The sequence below is a fragment of the Ambystoma mexicanum genome, chromosome 10, assembly GCF_040938575.1.
Source record: "Ambystoma mexicanum isolate Mex_15411 chromosome 10, UKY_AmexF1_1, whole genome shotgun sequence".
Lineage (NCBI taxonomy): Eukaryota > Metazoa > Chordata > Amphibia > Caudata > Ambystomatidae > Ambystoma > Ambystoma mexicanum.
In genome coordinates, this window is record NC_090932.1 from 1626210207 (window position 1) to 1626229532 (window position 19326).

The following is a 19326-nucleotide window of genomic DNA, read 5'->3' on the forward strand; positions in this document are numbered from 1 at the left end:
CTGTAGTGCCCTGATCGGGCCTGAACCCAGTTTTTCTGAAAAAGAGAGCCAGGGTCAAGAAGGAGCCATCCGGGAAAAGATCACGTAGCTTCATTTCGTCAGTCGGATCCCACCCTTCACATGTGGTTTTAACATGTCAGGGGCTGGGGGGGGGGGGCAGCACCATAGAGGGGATAGAACCTGCGTATGGCTCGGAGACCTGCAGCCGCTTAATTTCTGGACCAAGCGTTGACGGTCATACAGACCAGGTCAAACAAACGGGTGTCAGGGTGGCGGTTGGCGAGAACTATAGAGCACAAGTCTGATGGGGGAAGCACTGTATCTCTCAAGGCTTGTGTGTGGTGGTCGTGCATGTGGGGAGTACCAGTGGCTAGCAAAGTGTGCCTGAGCAACCTCATAATATAGCTAGGAGCCTGGAGTCTCCCCTGGTCATATGGTTTGGTCATTGTTGGGGAAAATTCCCTCCACCTTAGAGACCCCCAGCAACTTTGCTGGATTATGAGAACTTGATTTTTTTAAACCTGGAGAGTGAGACCCGTTTTCCAACTCTCTCATGTATTTTAATGTGCTTGTATACACTGTTTTTTGGTTATGGAGTCTAACCAAATCCATAGGCATCTTCTACAATTGTCACAAAGCACCTTCAGTGCAGTGACACAGGGAAGTCTTTCAGATTTCCCAAAGTTTAAATACCTTCTCTGGGATCAATTACTGTTTCCCAGAGCAGTAAAGTGAAATCGACTTTTACTCAGCATTGTACTTGCTAGACCCAGCACACCCTATCTTACAATAGAGTGCTGGAGCGGTTACTTAGTATCCCATTTGTCTAAATGTTCATGTAATATTTTTTGTTGCCCGTTCCTCAGTTGACTGGCTGGTGGCATTGGTTTTGTTTTGAACTACCTTGGTTTGCATTTACTGTGACCGTTCGTGGCTCCGGTAAAGTAACTGCGGGAGCCATCTTTTTCAAAATGGCGTCCAGCCATCTTTGCTAAAATGGTGCCTGGTCTTCTTTTTTTTCCAGGTCTTTGTAGAAATGTCCTCATCAAGGGTTTCTCTGCGTGCCAAACCAGGTTTGGTCTCTTTCTTCATTTCGCCTTTGGCAGGGTTTCTGAGAGAAACCCGCCACTGGCTCCAGAGTGTCTGTGGTAGGCAGGAAGTGAGGGCGGTGCCCGAAACGCCCTGTGCTTAGTCTCCTAGAAGACCCGAATCCACTCTGTGGTGATTGGCTGACTGTCCGGCAAGGACAGCCACCCTACTGGGCGAGTGACAGCTAGGCTGGAATGAATGGGAGAGGACTGAATAAAAGGCGAGTCTTTGGGTTGGAAGGCAGAGTTAGTTGACCACTGGACGAAGGAACCGAAGAACTTGAAAAGGACGCCTGCTGCAACTCCTGGACCATTGGCTTGCCCGGTGAAGCACTGCTGCAGTGACTACTTGCCAAGTTTGCATGGACAGAGAAGCCCCTGCAAGGACCACTTCTCCCTTTGAGTTGGTGGGAACCAATCCACTCCCACTTAAGCCACCTGGACACCCATCTTGGAGCTGGTCGAAGCTTTTGGAAGATCCGCCAGACTCTCACGAAGCAGGACTGACCAAGCCTGAGCCCCCTCAGCAGAGTGCCGGACCCCAGAAGTAAGGACAGTCCACCTTGACAGCCAGGACCCGCACTTACAGCGATTTGCTGTACAGCAAGGAGCTGAAACGCGAAACAGCCACTGAAAGTAAAGGTTTCCAGTTTTGACAGTGCCGTTGCCGTGCAGGAGTCTCCCGACGTCCTCCCTCTTGGCTCCACGACTGAGGGCCAGGAACAGTGAGATCTGCAGAGCTGCACAGGAACAGAAGTCACCAGCTTCATCTTTTCATCTTTACCATGGTACTGTAAAATAAGTCTAAGAACTTGCCTCTTACTGTAGAAGTGCTTGTAACTTCCACAAGCCTAAACAGCTTGTGGCCGTACATTTGATTCTTCTTTTCATCAAAGACTCCTAAGAACTTGTGCAAAGACTTTTCCATTATTTACTGGAAGTGCTTTATCCTATCCAAGACTTTTGCCCATTGACTTTGGCTTAGCCTATTGAATTGAATGACTCTTCTTGTGAACTCTAAAAGTATCTGCACTGCTTAAGAATGTGTGGTCTCTTGTGTTCTAATAACCTTTGCCTTTTACCACCTTTTTAAAGAGTATTCTGAATACCAACACCAAGGTAATAATGTCCCCAGCACCCTTGTTACTGAAGTCACCTGTGGGTGTAGGTGGTATCTGTGGGCCATCCCAAAAGGGCCTCGTCTGATTCAGAAACTCAAAGTGTACAGTATTGAAGTATATTTGTGTTACTCTTCTATTGCTCCCTTCTAAAGAAGGCTTTATAACTAAGTGATAAATACATTGCTTATGCGAGAAACCTTGAGTGTAAGAGTTTATTTGAATAGCTGCAACTGTGAATCTTTGTGTAACTCCACTACAGCTCACATTTCCCTTCTTGAGATAAGCTTGGCTGCTCAACACTCTACCAAAACTGTGTAGTACAAGATTATGCCAAAGGTTAGGTTGCTGATACCTGTAGTCATAGTTGTTTGTAGTGTTCCCAGTGGGTACTGCATTCAAACTTTATTCAAGTCATGGCCTCCCACTTCATGCACTGGGTGTCGGTGCCCCATACGAAACAAATTATCAAAGGTTTTAGCTTGTCGAAGAATGCACGTCCCGGCCAGACTGGGATAATGACAAAGTAATGTAATCATTTGGGGACTATAATCATTTTAAGGAGAGATAGTCTGCAATACAGGGAGACTGGGAGCCTGGCCCATATTTTCAATTTATCTGAGTGTGTATATATTTCCCTGTGGTTTTCGAGGAGTAAGGTGTGATGTCGCGTGAACACAATGCCCAGGTATTGCAGCTTATCCTGGACCCATCTGAAGCCCTGGAGATCAGTTGGAGGTGAGGGGGGGGGGGTGTCAATCAAGGTGAACAGCTCCAATTTAGCCGTGTTGATTTGGTACCCAGAAAATACAGCAAATCTCTGGACCTCTTCTAGTATTGGGGTGAGGTTCTCAGCCGGATTCTTAATGTAAAGTAGGGAAAAGTCTGTGTATAGTGAAATTGTGTGTGGAGCCTATCATTCTTAGGCCACAGTGTATATGTCTGAGGCGCATAATACATGCAAGGGGGCTCTATGGTGAGGGCAAAGTAATGCAGACAATGGGCATCCCTGACGAGGGCTACGCTCGGGCAAGAACATGGGGGACACTGGATCCAGTTCTGAGCCTAGGCAAGTTAAATCCAGTCGTCCGGCCAGGGATAAACCCCGACTGATCTGAACGGATCACATCTGATATTTGCAGCCAACAATTTAGCAAGGATTTTAGTGTCAGAGTTGATTAAAGACAGGGGCCTTTAGGACCCCATCTCCTCAGCAATACAGTAATCAACTCTTCTGACATAGAAGGGGGGGGGGGGGGAGAGAGAGTTCTGGTTTGCATAGATTCTTCGTCCGAAGTAGATTAGGGGCAAGGATGGAGCTCAGCTCTTTATATAATTCGGTCCTAAGCCAGTCAGGGCCACGGGCCTTACCCGAGGGGAGATGTTTGATAGATTCAACGATTTCTTATGTGGTGAGAGGTAGGTTGATTGCAATACGGGCTTTGTCGGGGAGCTTTGGTAACGGTATTGCATTGAGATAGGACTCCAGCTCCGAAGGGGTGCAGTGGTCAGCATTGGAGTATAGGGATTTATCGAACCTATAAAATTCCGAGTTAACCTTTTCGGGGGGTATTTGGCCCGATGCATCGAGAATCCCAGTGATGTATTGTGCGGCCGATTCCCTTCTGACCGAGTGCGCCAATTGGCAACCCGGTCTGTCTGCCTCGCCAGATCTCCTCGCCTGCACCGGATGATAGTCATTGGACCGCTCGGTCAACAAGTTCCCTGAACCTCAAGAGTTTACCTTTTATGCAGCCTAAGAGTGTGATAGTAAGTTTCCATAATCATCTTCCAACTCCTTAAGCTCAGACTCCACTGTATTAAGGTTACATCTAGTTTTGCGTAACGCCCCCGGAGCCGCGGAAATGATCTGACTCCTAACCCACACTTTGTAGGCCTCCCCGACTGTGCTATAGTGTTGCATTGACGCGTTGGTTCTTTGAAAAAATTCTGTGGTCTCGTGTAGCCGCTCGAAGTATTGGATCAGACAGACAGGATGGGGGCATACGCCATAATGATCACACAATAGCCTAGGAGCTCCATTCAAGGGTTAACGTGATGGGGTCGGGGGAAGGGGGAATGGTCGCAGAGCATACATGGGAGTATCGGAGTTAACCACCCGTGAAATGAGAGGAGGGGATCAATGATAGGGTGATCCTGGAGTGAGCTTTGTGGACAGTGGAGTAGTATGTTTACTCACGTTTAGTTGGGTTCCAGGCACGCCATGGGTCCCTCAGGCCTAGGTGACTCTTCACACTCGCTACCATCTGACCCGCTGCGGAAAGGTCTATTTGCGTGTTCCTGGATATGTCCCTCACAGTCTAGTATTAGATTCAAATGCCCCCGCCCCCCAATGATGTGCGAGAGGGAGTCACCGAGTGTGATGTCCAATATCTGGCCATAGAATTGGGGGTCGTCGACGTTTGGCCCATGTGTTTATCAACGTCACCTTGACACCCAACAGGGGGCCCCGTAGGATAACATACTTACCCAGTGGGTCCATGTTATTTTTGGATTCTAGAAACCGAATGGAGCACTTCACAATTGTGAGGACACCGCAGTACTGGGACGGGTAGGTAGTGTAACCGTGCTGTAAAAATACATTGTTGGTGGGTCCCAAAGCATGGGTCTCTTGCAGCATCATCACCTTAGGGATCTGTCTATTAATGTAGGCAGCAACCTTGCAGGCCTTGATGGGGTGGTTGAGGCCACGAATGTTCCACGACTAGAATGTGATATTAGTACTCAACCTACCTCGAGTAAGTATATTCTAGTACTGCTCATAGTCGGACATGTAGTGGAGGGAACCACATGCAACACTAGTGGAGTAGTCTTCACTGCTTTTTAATGAACAAACATTCATTCCAAACAGGATGCCAATCACGCCCGGAAGTATACCAAACAGGGCACCAACATGATCAAAACAGTTGCATCTACTAAAAACCCCATAACGCCCCCAACTTGACGATGAAAACCCCATTGTGGAACAACATTTTGAACACTCATGGGGTACACTGTGTGCTTGCCTTGGATTCGTTTAAAAGGCTGGCGAGCAGCTAGCAGCCCCACCATATAAGGAATCTGTGCCCTTAGTGCGACCCAACAGTAAAATAAGCAGAGCGCTAGAGTCAATCGTTCATGGAGTTGTGCGTGGGGGAGCCACTGCCACCCCTGCTGTCTCGCCCAGGAAACGGTGTGGAAATGTTGGATTCAATGTAGGCTGTTGCTTCGTTGTGATCTTCAAAAAAATGTGCTGTACCCCTGTGCTGTATGCAAAGTTTGGCCGGGTATAACAAGGTGTACTGCACCTGCCGCATCTGTAGGAGTTTAACAGGATCGTATGATTTGCGTTTGGTGATAACGTTAGCTGCAAAATCAGGATAGATGTGAATATCTGAAGATTCGTAGCGCAGAGCGCCTTTCTCCCGAGCCATGCATAGGATCAAGTCTGTCACGGTAGTTGAGCAGCTTAGCCAATGTAGTGCGGAGGGGGGGACTTGGGAACAGGGGCCAAACCTCAGTGCACTCTTTCAACCAGAAAGGAGGGGTCGAACAATGACCCGACAGTGTTTCCACAAATGGTTACATCGGGCCTCTGCAGGCCGTCTCAGGAATTCCAACTATTCAAATGTTATTACGGCGTGATCGCGACGTTGCATTTGTTGCAGATTTTGCTGAACTCCTGCTGCAGATGTGTAATGTCCCGGCCATGCTTCACAACCTGGTCCTCAGTCACACTCACTCTCCTCTCCACCCCAGTAATGCGAGACCCTTCCTTTTCCAATTTGAACTTTGGTGGAGACTGTCATCCAGCTTCACATTCACCGCCAAGAACCCGCTCTGCATTCCTGCAAGGAGATGATCGTCCCTGGCTGTTGAGGATGACAGGGCCTGTCCATCTGCCGGAGGTTCACTAGCAGAGGTAGGAGACTTGGACGGGGTGTTGGTGTGCATATCCATAGGGCCCTTCTTTGATGCAGCACCCTTAGTCATGCTATCCCTGTTCGTTTGGACTGCCCGACTGAGGCATGTGGGATGGTGGTTGAAAGCTACTGACTTGGCGATGTGGTGCCACATGGTAACACACTGTATCCTCAACAAATTGTTACCAGGTGCCGTGGAATATAGACAGTGGGGGTTTTGAAGAACAGCGATGTAGGTACCTAAGTGATTAGAGGAACGATCGGTTGCTGAACTAGCAATGGGTCCCCCCTGAGCAGATGCTTAGCAGGCTTACAGGCAGTGTTCTCCTGCCTGTAGAAAGAACAGTGAGTTGTTACCACACCTCTGGCTAGTTCGTGGTGGCGCACAAGCGTAAAGCGGAGGGCAGCCAGTGCAATGCATGAGGTTGTGGTGAGGCTCCGGCTAGATCTATCTGGAGCAGCGGGTGCAAGCCGAGTAAGATGGGGGAGCCAAGCAGGGAGAGAACCAGCCATGTGAGTCGGGAGGCAGGTGGCAAGACAAGCGCCGAAATGACCCGAGGATCACCAGGCCGCAAGTCACTGGTAAGTTGGTGAGGTGGACAATGCCAGGGGAGTTAACTGGTGGCAGCCGGCAAGTTAGTGTTCAGAGGGCTGGTAGCGCAGGCATACAATGCAGAGGACACAGTGGCAGCTGGAATCAGGAGGCGCCTCAGACCCTACAAAGGCGCCCCCACTCTACCCAGGCCAGGGCTCAGTGTATACATGTGGTTCATAAGAGTGGGCCCGGGAGCACAGGAGTCGGGATGGAACCAGACCCGGCCTCCCGATCAGTCGACTGAGCAGGAAGGCTGTGTGGGACCAGAAGGCACGTGGAGTGACGCAGGGGGGTGGAGGGGGGGCTCACTTACGTGGAGTTGGATGTGCCTGGAAGCGCAGAAGAACTGGGACCCCGCAGTCCCAAACAGGTGGCTCAGTACCACCGCAGATGCCCTGAGGAGCGGGGGTAGGTAGCAGACGCCCGCTGCACAGCAACAGGGTCCCAATGGCAAGCGCCCCAGGCACAGAGCCCCGCAGAAGAGACGAGCCTAGATCTTAGCAGGGTATCGGCTAACAGCGGAGCACCGGGGGGCACCAGGCGAGGGTGACAAGTATGTGCTGGAGGCACCAGGGAGTCGGCACGCACTGGCCGCGAGCCGGGACAGCAGGGCTAAGCAGGGGGCACAGTGGCTCCTCACGGTTCAGGGCACTGTGACTGACAAACTCCAAACCAGTCCGCAGATGATCGGGGCACGCCAGCCAGGCCCCCCAAACCCAGACAGGCACCCCTGTGAGAAGTCCGGAGCAGCGGGCACAGATGCGTCTTGGGGGCCCTTTCCAACCGGGTGAGTCGTGATGGGCCCGATGCCTGGTGAATGCTGGGGCCAGGGGGGGCGGGCATTCAGGAGCAGCTTGCAGGCACCCACCATGTCTTAGGGAAGCAGGTCTGATCAACAGTGGCGGGGGGCTCGGTCGAGCCTCTGCGCAGCCCAGCCTGCGGCCACAACGCACCCTCAGTGTAGCTCGAACCCGCAGTGGGTATCAGTAGGCCATGAGCCCAGGCGGGGCCTGGGGGGCTCGAGGAGGATGCTGCGGGAGCACCGCGCCAACAGGACCGGGCGGGTGTCACCCACAGCGCCGACACCACCAGCAGCAGGAGGGCAGTCTGCAGCACCCCCATAGGTGCGCCACGAGGCCCTGAGGACCAAGCTTGCCTCAGACTCGCAGTGGACACCCCACGGGCCAGAACTCTGCACATGCAACCCAGTTTGTTAGGATTATGCCATCTTTTGCTCGGACAGTCACTCAGCTCTTCGGTGTCGTTTATCAGTAATTACAGGGCACACAGATTTATTCGAATTCCAGATAACGTGAGGCTGGAGCTCCTGACTCAGGTGGCCATCTTTCTTGGCAGCTAAGCCTCCCTCCCCCCGCAGTGTCCATTTCTTAAGTCTCCAGACCAAGAATCCTGGGAGCGGGTCCTGTGCTGCTGCATCCTGAAGACATCCACCCAAAAGCTCTTCTCCTAAGGTACTTTGTTAGCTTGGGCAATACTTACCTTAAGCCTTGTGTGAATCCTGTGATGCTGAGTGGGTTATTCGTGTGTTCGGGAGTTTGCCCATACCATTCGCCCAGGCCTAATACAGGATACGCATATAAGGGAGCCTTCTGTGAAGTCCCTGAACACTTTTAAACAAACTCAAAAGCTAATACTTGTTGAAGATATCCATTGGAACGAGGGCTTTCCTGCATCTGAGCCCTATCTTGACCTGCCTACACCTAGACCACTAGGGTCCCTCTTCTGCCCCTGAGAAAAAAACTCAGGCTTTAGAATAACTTATTGTCATTCTTAAAGTGTATTATTGGGTTTTGCTTTCCAGGATCTGCCTAGTGCATTTCTAAAATACTTATAGTCCATACTTATCTATAAATTGCTGAGTGCCCTTCTTAAAAGTATTCTAGGTTACCTGCATACCTTGAAATACATTGGGCCTCATTCGAGGCTGCCGGTCTGGTGGTAACGGTACCGGTATGCTTGCCGGTACCGTTCTTACCGGACCAGCAAACTCATTGTGCTCGCGGCTGCCAGGTCTGCCCTGGTGGAATGAAAGGCACCCGCGAGCACAGCAAGCCTGTAGCACCGGCACCGTTCTGAACGGTGCCGGTGCTACAGCCATCTCGATTGAGCCATATGGGGCTGGAATGGGGATATGCTGGCACCCGTGAAAAGGCAATTACCGGGTCCGGCGGTGCCGGAATACCCCGGTAATTGCCCATTCGCGGGTGCTGTATTTTCATGCCGGTAAAACCGGCAAGACTACCTCCAGCCTCATAATGAGGCCCATTGTCTTTCTAAAAGTGTGTATAGCTGGGCTATGCTTTCCCTGAACTGCTCTAGAGCACATAGGCATTCTTACCTTAGAATTCTAGAACACACTCATCATTGATGAAACCGTCTATTCCTATGCTTAGAAATTGTGTAATTGGTGCTCCATTTGACTTGGGGACCATATACAGTATGGATAATTAAGAGGTTGAAGTTTAATTCCAACTACTAGACGGGTGATGGGGGCGTGGTTTAGGGACAATGGACTCAGTTATGGTTTCAGTCCTGATGCTTCTATATGGCTTAATGAAGCATTGCAGATTGATAATAAATGTTGAATTGGATTAGTTGGATAAATAAGGGAATTCTGAGGCTGGCGGATGTGATGGATGGGGACCAGTTGTTGAGTTTTGTGGAATTAAAGGATAGGTACGGTTTGAGACGGAGTGAGATGAATAGATACTTGACTTTAGTGACTATGATAGTAGGATGGAAATGGCTGAGGGTTCTATTGGGGAAAAAAACGGAGATTAGTAAGCTGTTAGAGGGTCAGGAATATGGTGTACGTACTTATATGCAATTTATGCCTATTGATGAGAAACTCCAAGGTACATGGTCTAGATTGAGAGAAATTTGGTCGGATGATGTTCAGGATGATATTTCTGAGGTAGATTGGAGATATATTCTGAAGGTTAATTTGAATTTGGGACCTGATTTGGTTTTACGTTTAATTCGACAAAGTTATTGGGAAGTTGGTCTTGGACGCCAGTTAAGATGTTTAAATTGGGGCTACAGCCTGATGATTTGTGTTGGTGTTGTAATGTTGATAGGGGTACATTATTGCATTTACTGTGGGATTGCCCGAGAGTGCCGGTTTTTGGACAGCAGTAATTGATGGGATTGATTTGAGTTTTGGTGTGGCTTTGCGGAGGTCGGCAGTAAATATAATTTTAATTTCCTGTAAAGATAGGGGTGGTAGAGCTAGGAGACATTCTTGCTGGATTGACAGGGCCATAATGGTAGCGATTGAGTTAATACTCGGGGTTTGGAAAACGAGGAAAAAACCTAATGTTGATGAATGGCTGATGGAATTGCATATTTTGGCACAATATGATCAGGTTTCATTTCGTAACAAAGATAAAGATGAGGATTATATGAAGTCATGGGGTCCGTTTATGGCTCTTTATGATTGATGTGAAGATTGGGTTGCTTTGATAGCTATGGTTTTCCTGGTGCAGTTGGTGGGGTCCCCCCCCCCCTCTCCCCCATTTTGAAATTTTTTTTTTTTATTCTTCCCATTTGTGTTCTTCGTGTGGTTTTTTGTGTGTTGTGTTGTCTTTTATGTGTTATTTTGTTGATTGTGTTTCACTAGGGTCGGTCATTTTTTGGTCTGAACTATTTATGATGTTTTTGTTCTGTAAATGTCATTCTTTTTGATGAATGTGAGACATTGTTACTTTTACTAATTGTTTTTTTGCGAAAATTAACTGTTTTTGAAAATAAAAAAAATTAAAAAAAATAGTGTAATAGTTTAAACCTCAATATGTTATACTGACCTTGAAGATCTGCTGCTCTTATAAAACTGTAATACTGAGTTGTGCTTTGCCTGATCTGCTCTGAGGCACTAATAAAATAGGTTACTGTATTCATACCTATTCTTCAGTAGCTTTAGGCCTCTAGGTAGTATACAGGTTGTTACTCCCTTTGAGCTATGTTCTTAATAGTGGCATTGGTCAGGTAACTGCATCCGTTTTTGAAAGAAGAAAAGTTACATGGGTTGTAAGAGATACTTGTAACCAGAGTTTGTAAAACCAAGTGATTCTGAAAGTGAATAACACTGTTATAACCAATAGGGTTACTACCCTTGATTTACTAAATGTACTCTAAAAGTAACTAACTGTGGTTATTCTCCCAGAGAATAGCTGAATGCCATTCTGAAAGTTATAGGTTTGCCTCACCTTGAACTGCTGATTGCTATTCTTAATAAGGTTATACTTTAGTTTATATACCATAAGTATTGAGTTGGTTTTATAATTGTGTTCATATGAATGGCTGGTTGCAGTGGTTTTACTTACATATGTTACCCCAAGAATTAACGTGGCCTAATTGTATTTAAATCATTTATTTTTTACAATACATAGTCTTTCAGTGTTTCTTTGGACCATATTTATGCTACAACCACCTCTCCCTCCTAAAATAAGCCAAGCTGCTGTCTAGACTAACAAATGTTCTCAGGCGGTACAGCTTTTTACTAAGAGTGGAGCTTTGTACTGCCTCACATATGGTTCCATGAAGCCCTTAGTTGGACTTCAGAAAAACTGTCCCCAACGTCTGACTATTTAAACACTCGATTCCAATTATGCACTTTAATTGTAAAGCTAAAATCAGTTTCGCTCATTTTGCACATTACAATCTTTATTACTTGGCATCTTTATTCTATTTTTCAAGACATGCAATTAGATTGACCATGATCACCTTCAGTATGGAGTAGAAAAAGTATGTAATTTCTGTAATTATCATTGCTATTCACTGCTATTTGTCCTTGTGATCACAAAAAATAGTGGATATAGTGTATGAATCTATTACGTAGAGTCATACGTTACTAGCACAGTCCATTTTGTTCTTTTCAATCAGTATGCAACAAATGGTGTATGTTTATAATATTTCAAAGAACCATTTTGGGGTGTTAGAAATGGCCAGAGGATTTTCAAATTAATGCAACATTTATGCAAAACTGGGCATAATGTGTACATATAATAGTGTTTTATTATGTATTTATTATAGGGAAGAGTAAAAAGTGTTGCAATTCAATTTCTGTTGGTGCTTTCCTGGACGAGGTTGATGACCTGAGTTTGGAGGAAATTAAGAACCGTCAAAATGCAGCACTCAACAGCCAGCCTGCATCCTCTAAGGAATCCAGCCTAGGGACCCTTGGCGTCTCGGAGTGCGATATCCTCTCCATTGAGCATGATGCCAACATTTTAGACATGGCCACACCGTGCAATCGGCATTATGAAAAGGAGACTTCGGCCAGCAAGAATGGTTTCTGTAGCCTTGTTGATGAACATGTAACACCCAGCGATAGGAAGCGTACACGTAGCAAAGAGGATTGTTTGCTTTCTCCAGTCTCCAATCTTATGGTGGAGTTTGAAAAAATGACTTTCGCAGAACAAGAGGCCGCTAGAAAGAGTGCAGAGAAATCAAAACGCGCAGCTGCTGAATTAGCAAGTGCATCGCCAGTACAGTATGAGAAAACCATATCCTTGGGTCTAAGCCAAGTGAACATTTCATCAGGCATGGAAGATGGGTTTCATTCTGTGGAGGATGTGTTTCCCAAGCTACCTGCAGCAGGGGATTCATTAATATGGACGGAAGGAGCCAAAAGGACATTACTTCCAGAGGTTAGCCTTCAGGGCAACTGTTCCCAGCCCCTATACAACATGGAACGGTCAATGGATACTCAATCGCACAAGTTTATCACTAAGACTCCACCCCGAATTGAGAGCGTAATGGGACCTTTTCTCCTTGGGTATGCCAAGACTTTTCTTTTATATGTGTTGAAAACAAATTCAGTTCATTTTTTTTGTGTGGGAGGGGGGATTCTGCATTTTGCATGAAACATCTCAACCTTGGGCTGCATGAGTGCTTCAGCTAGGTTTTCTACCATGCCTAATACCTTTGGCAACCAATGTCTCTATAGGGAATTATTGCCACTGGAGGTTTCAGTGCCTCTGTCTTAAGGTACATTTCTATTAAATTGTGAAATGCATTCCATAAAATACACATCCTGGCTGCACTCTCTAACCTCGGACCAACTGTGTTTAAAGGAACTTGATGTCCTTTACTTAAGGCATGAAAGGTTTTGCTTATAATTGTATATGAAGGATTACAGTATGTTATGCAGACTTCTAGATCGCATTTTCTCTGCTGAAGGAGCCTCATGGTGCTGTAGAGAGGTTGCTGAAGTGATTGGCTGTTCATGTTTAACCAAATCTTGTATAGGTCTTTTCTGATTTTTTCTACATATGTGGTTCCAGAGCTTTGCCGCTGTTTCACACTGATAACACAGAAATGGCTGAACTTTTAAGTATGCAAGCCTGTGTCTTAACCCCTTGTTAATTGCACTGCCTAGTATATAACCTGTCAGGCAGAATCCCCACCTTGTGTCTGAAAAGACTGCGATTCATTGTTTTGATGTTTGTATTTACAGGGCGGAGCCATCCAAGTTGGACAATGATGTTTTGACTGCGTTGCAGTTAGTTGATATCGACATGCAAAAGTACCCTGCTCTTTACAAGTGGTGGAAGACTGTCCAGACCTATGCTGCAGCAGACCGGCAAAGGTACCACCATAATTTAAACTCATTTCTGCACATTTTGCTTGTTAGCTGTTAGGAAAGATTTCTCTTTTTGCAACTTTGCCTCCTTAGTTTCTATGGACCACAAAGCTTTCTGCACTGTTTTTGAACCTGTTCTAACTTTTAAAGGGAACTTTCCTTGCCTTTTGCTCATTTGTTGTGGGTGAACAGATCAGTCCTTCTGACTCTCAGTACTGGCAAACTGTTTCCCTTTTTCATTTTGTGACGACTTAACATTGCACACATTTCTAAATGCTGTGCAATGGAGATACTTTTGTATCACGATAGCTTTTTACACTTGTGATTTTTGGTTACTTTTATGAGCCTAAAGACAGTTGGTGGCAGCAGATACATTTGTATGCCTTTCGCATTATTTTAGTGCACATTCACGTTTACCACATTATAGCTTCCAAGCGTGGCTAGTGTCCTGAAATGGCATTGCCATGAGGTTTTCGCTTGTGGTTTGGCCTTCTTCCTACCTTGTCAAGTCAGGAAATCCTTTATTAGGTCATTGTTAAACAAGATTGTGTGCAGTGCCCTTTAGGTGCACTACAGCAACCATGACCACCTGGCAGTAGAAACCCAACCTCTGGTATATGTCTGTACTAGACATGTTGGTAGTGTGGCTGAGCAGCCAGGCTTATCTCAGCAGGGGTCAATGTGAGCAGTACAGTTATAAGAGTTTCACAGTGACAGTTATTCAAATAAAAACTTACACTCAAGGTTTCTTGATTAAACCATTATTAATTTAAGTCTGTTATATAAGCCTTCTTCAGAACTGAGCAAAACATGTAACACTTACAATACATTTCAAAACACACTTATTTTCTCTAAATCAGATGATACCCATTGGGGATGGCACACAACTTCCTAAACCCTCCGGTGCTAGGACACTGATTTATCACTGGTATGTTTGGAGCAATACTGAGTTTAGTGCAAAGGTTAGATATGGGAATAAAACAAAGGTTAACAAACAAATCATAAACATGTAAGTACTTTTTAAAACCTTCCAATGTCAAATAAATTAACCCTTTCCCGAAGGAAGGGTAAAACAGTCAGAGGTAGAAGCCTCTCCGGGAGCCAGGACAGCCAATGTTAGTTGAGCAAAGTCTAGGGGAGCTTAAGATCTTCTTTGCAGGTAAGTAAATGTCTTGCACAATGTTTTTAGAAATGTTTGTAGAAATAAGGTTCACTTGAGGGGCCACAAGCTGGGAGGCTTGTGAGGGGCAAAGATGCAAGCAACTCTGCAAGGTTAACATAGACAAGTCTCAACTGAGAGCAAGTAAGGTTACACCACAAGAGGTAAGTTCTTAGACTTTACAGTACCTTTGGTTAGAAGAAATGGTTCCAGCTGGCTTCTTATCTTGTACAGCTCTGCAGGTCCTGGTGTTCCTGGGCCTCAGTCATGGGATGAGGGAGGACGGCTGGAGACTCCTGCACTGCAATGGGAAGGTCAGCGGCAGCAATGGCCAAACTTCAATTCCGTGGCACTTCGGCAGCAAATAGCAACACTGTGGTTCTCGGCTACCACTTCACTTTCCTCACATCTGGGGTCCAGCACTCTGTTGTGGCTCAGGCTTGGTCAGTCCTGCTTCAGGGAAGTCCGGACGATCTTCCTAGTGCTCGGGTCCGACTTAAAAGCGATCCACTCAGTTTCGTGTTCCTTTCCCTGGCACTTCGGTTCCAGCAGTGGAAGTACAGCCAGCTTCGAGAGGATGTCAAAACGAGTTCACTTTGGAGTTGATTGGTCTCACCAACTCAAGGGGAGAAGTCGTCCTTGCAGGGCTTCTTTTAGTCGAAACGAATTTGGAGTTTCAGCACAGAAGCTGGGCTTCACTGGGAAAAGCAACGGTCCAGGAGTTGCAGCAGGCGTCTCTTCCAAGTTCTTCTTCAGATTCCTTCATCCAGTGGTCGACTCTGCCTTCAAAGCCAAATGCCTCACCTTTTTTGCAGGTTTCTCCCATTCATTCCAGCCTAGCTGTCAATCGGCCAGCAGGGTGGCTGTCCTTGCCGAACAGCCGGCAAATCGCCTTTTGGTTTTATTCCTGTAACTAAGGGGATTAAGCACAGGGAGTTTTGGGCTCGGCCCCCAGTTCCTCCCCGACATACAGGAGCCAGAGGCGGGCTTCACTCGTGAGTCCCGCCAAAGACAAAACGAACAAAGGGACCAAACCTGGTTTGGCGCGCAGAGTAAATCTCAAGGACCTTTCCAACAAAACCTTTTTGACACAATAGGCACCTGCAGTTGCAAAAGCAGCCCGCAGTAAAAACACAAATGGTAGTAAAAAGTAAGCCACTGACACCAGCCAATAATTGTAGAAAGGGTAACATAAAAATGTTACATGAGAAACTAGACAAAGGGTGCTGAGGGGTCACCCAGGATCCCCTTTTGTCTAAACTTCTCATCTAACATTTTTGTCACCCTTTGCTCACTGAATGGCTGGTGGCAGTGGTTTACTTTTAACTACTGTGGTGTGCATTTACCGTGGGCTGCGTTTGCAGCTGCAGTAAAGCACTGCCGAAAGGTCCTCCTTGAGATTTACTCTGCATGCCAAACCCGGTTTGGTCCCTTTGTTCTCTTTGCCGGGATTCACAAGTGAAGCCCGCCTCTGGCTCCAGGGTCTCTGGGGTAGGCAGGAAGTGGGGGAGGTGCCTGAAACTCCCTGTGCTTGGTCTCCTAGGAGACCCAAATGCACTCTGTGATTGGCTGGCTGACTGTCTGGCAAGGACAGCCACCCTGCTGGGTGACTGGCAGCTAGGCTGGAAAGAAAAGGGATAGATTAGTCTTTTGGCTTGGAAGAAGAGTTTAGGAAGATCCTCTGGACTCCCAGGAAGCAGGACTGACTGAGCCCGAGTCCCCTCAAGAGACTGCGGGACCCCAGAAGCAAGGGAAGGCCTTCTTGACAGCCAGGAACCGCAGTGTTCTTGTTTGCGGTAGACGCGAGGAGCTGAAACACTGAACAGCCACTGAAAGTGAAGTTTGCTGTTTGCAAGTTTTGACCATCCCAGTGTAGGAGTCCCCCGACGTCCTCTCTTGTCACCACGATTGTGGCCCAGGAACAGTGAGGTCTGCAGAGCTGCACAGGAACAGGAGTCATCTGCTGCATCTTTTTTTCATTTCAAAGATACTGTACAAAGTCTAAGAACTTAACTCTTGCTGTAGAGTTGCTTGCATCCTCTCCTACTCACAAGTCTAACAGCGTGTAGCCCTACTTTGATTCATCTGTTCTTCAGACTTCTGAAACATTGTGCAAAGACTTTTCTACTAACCTTCAAAGAAGTGCTCCAGTCCATACATATTCTTGCCTATTGACTTTGGCTTGGGATGTTTTAACTGAATGACTCTTATTGGGGATCTGAAAGTACTCTTCTTCCCCCCAGAAGCTTGCTGTCTCCAGAGCTCTGGTTTTCTCTAGGCTGGACTATTGCAACAGCCTCTTTCTAAAGCTGCCTGCTTCTACTCTCCGAAACTCATCCAGAACAGGACTGCGAGACTTGCCCTTGGTCTCAAGCCCAGAGATGGTATCCCTCCAGGACTGAAATCCCTGCACTGGCTGGTTCATTAAGTTCAAAACCCTCTACATTGTCCACAAGGCCTTCTGGGGCTTGGGGCCTCAATACCTTCAACTCTCTTCCTAAATATCTACCTTCTTAAGCTCTCCGTTCATCCGCCTCCAAATCCCCCAGTCAATCGCTTCTCCAAGCAACAAGTTAGTGGTAGATCTTTCTTCGGCTGGGGCCTCCCTCTGGAACAGCCTCCCTGCCTCTTTGAAACTTGAGGAGAATCATCTCCGGTTCCGGAAGCACCTCAAGACCTTTCTTTGCTTCTGCTTTTTCTCCACCTCTCCCCTGCCTTCCTGGCAACCCCCGCACTTGGACTGTTTCTATATCCCTACAGTCCCACTACCAGCACCAGACTCCTGATGTCTGCACTTACCCTTGCCACCAGCTGGCCGTACTTCTACTTATTGTTTATTTCATCTATTTATCCCATGTACTGCACTGTCCCCCACACCTCCCTTCCCATGCACTTGCGCGATCTGAATGACTCCTGGCCTAGTAGGATCATTATCTCGTCTTCCCTCTGTTCCCCCTCCCCTGCCTCATCACGCCTTGAAAAACTTGTGTACAGGCGCATTATAAATGCCATATCATTTGCCTGCTTAAGAATATTTGTTTTCTTATATGTTAAAATAACCTTTTCCTTTGGCTTACTCCTAAGTGATTCTAAATGCTATAGTGATATATTAATGTCCCCAGCACCCTAGCTAAGGAAGTCACCTGAGGGTGTAGGTTATGTTTGTGGGCCATCCCAAAAGGGTACTCCCTGCTTTAGAGATATTAATAGTTTGTATTTTGTGAAGTATATTTGAGGGTTAGTTATATTGCTCCCTTCTGAAGAAGGCTTACCCTAACTGACTGAAATTAATAATTGTTTATTCAAGAAACCTCGTGTGTAAGTTTATTTGAATACTTGTCACTGTTAATCTGTGTAACTCCCCTACAGCTCACATTGACCCCTCTTGAGATAAACTAACCCAAAGGTGGGAACCTCATCAACCACTGGCACCTTGAGGTAAGGCCATCACATGAAACAAAAGGTGGTACCAGTGTAATGAAGGAAAAACTGATGCAAGTGAGACAGGAGGTGATATTAAATCATTATTTTATTTTAATCTGATTTAAATAGAAAAATATCAAAATCTTATTTAATTAAAAATTTTCAAAGACATCCTAACATCATTCATTCAGACTAATTTAATTCGTAAAACATTTCATTATTTTACAATAAAAAATCCAATTTAATTCCATTGTAATTCAAACAGTTCACTCCAAACAAACATATCTATTAATATCTATATTAAGGGACATCGACATGCCTGTAACACTATCCCCAACGTGACGTGTAGTGTACCCAAAGTCCCTCACGTGTCGAGGTCACTCCGATTGTATTTTTTCTGCCGTGAGAGAGCCTTATGACCATCGTGAGTGAGTACAGAAAAACAGAAGTAGTACGATGTTTATGTTCCTTACATATAGGAGCGGGGAGGAAGGGTGGGCGCATGTGAATCTAAACAGATAAAATCATCAGAAATGCTTTTACGGTAAGTAATGCATGTCTTCTGATGCTTGTCAATCTGCTTGGAATCACATGCTGTGCATAGACTAGCGAGCAGTACCCGGAGATGGTGGTGGGATGCGAGAAGGGGAGTCACCAAGTGCAACTGGGCCCGTCTCTCCTCTACCTCACTCTCTACTTGCAGCGTCCCTCAGGGCACTATCCTATCTTTTCAACATTTACCTTGCCCCTCTGGCCCACTTGATCGCCACCTTCCCTCTTCCTTTCCAGTGCTATTCTGACACAGTTCTCCTTTAAGCTTCCTTCCTCTTCCTCCTCTCTCATTCCTGACTGCTTTTTAGGCATGGTGTGCTTCTAATGATCTCTGCCTTAATGCCAATAAGACTGATGGCTCTCTGGCCGCCATCTCTGGGCCCCCTATCCTTTGTGTGAAGCTAAAAACATGGGTGTCCTCTCCGACTCCTCTTCTTCGCACCTCATATCTGACCTTGCCAAGAAGGCCTACATTCACTTTCACCTCCTCAGACATTCTCCCTTTCCTCCCATTCCCCCAGAAACTCAATGTCTCCAGAGCTCTGGTTCTCACCTGGCTGGATTACTGCAACAGCCTCTTAATCTTCCTCTTTCCTCCCTCCACCCTCTTCAACTAATCCAGAAAAGGACTTCAAAACGCATCCTTGGCCTCAAGCCCAGGGGCCACATCTCTCCAGCCCTAAAATCTCTCAATTGGCTCCCGGTGGTTGCAGGGATCAGATTCAAGACCCTATGCAGCATCCACAGGGCTTTCTGGTGCTTGGAACCTCGCTACATCCAACTATCTCCACTCCCGCCCCCCCCACCCCTCCCCCAAATACCTCCCTGTTAGTCTTTCAGTCCTCTAGCTCCAACTCTCTGCAG

The 19326-nt window shown here is 46.7% G+C and overlaps 1 protein-coding gene across 1 annotated transcript in view; it reads left to right on the forward strand.

Moving 5' to 3' along the window:
• The window catches only part of ANKLE2 (ankyrin repeat and LEM domain containing 2), a 496889-nt gene that overhangs the window by 466970 nt on the left and 10593 nt on the right, over positions 1–19326 (forward strand). The window contains exons 11-12 of the mRNA XM_069620011.1: positions 11777–12521; positions 13203–13334. Of these exons, the coding sequence (XP_069476112.1) occupies positions 11777–12521; positions 13203–13334 (877 nt within the window). The remainder of the gene's footprint in view (positions 1–11776; positions 12522–13202; positions 13335–19326) is intronic.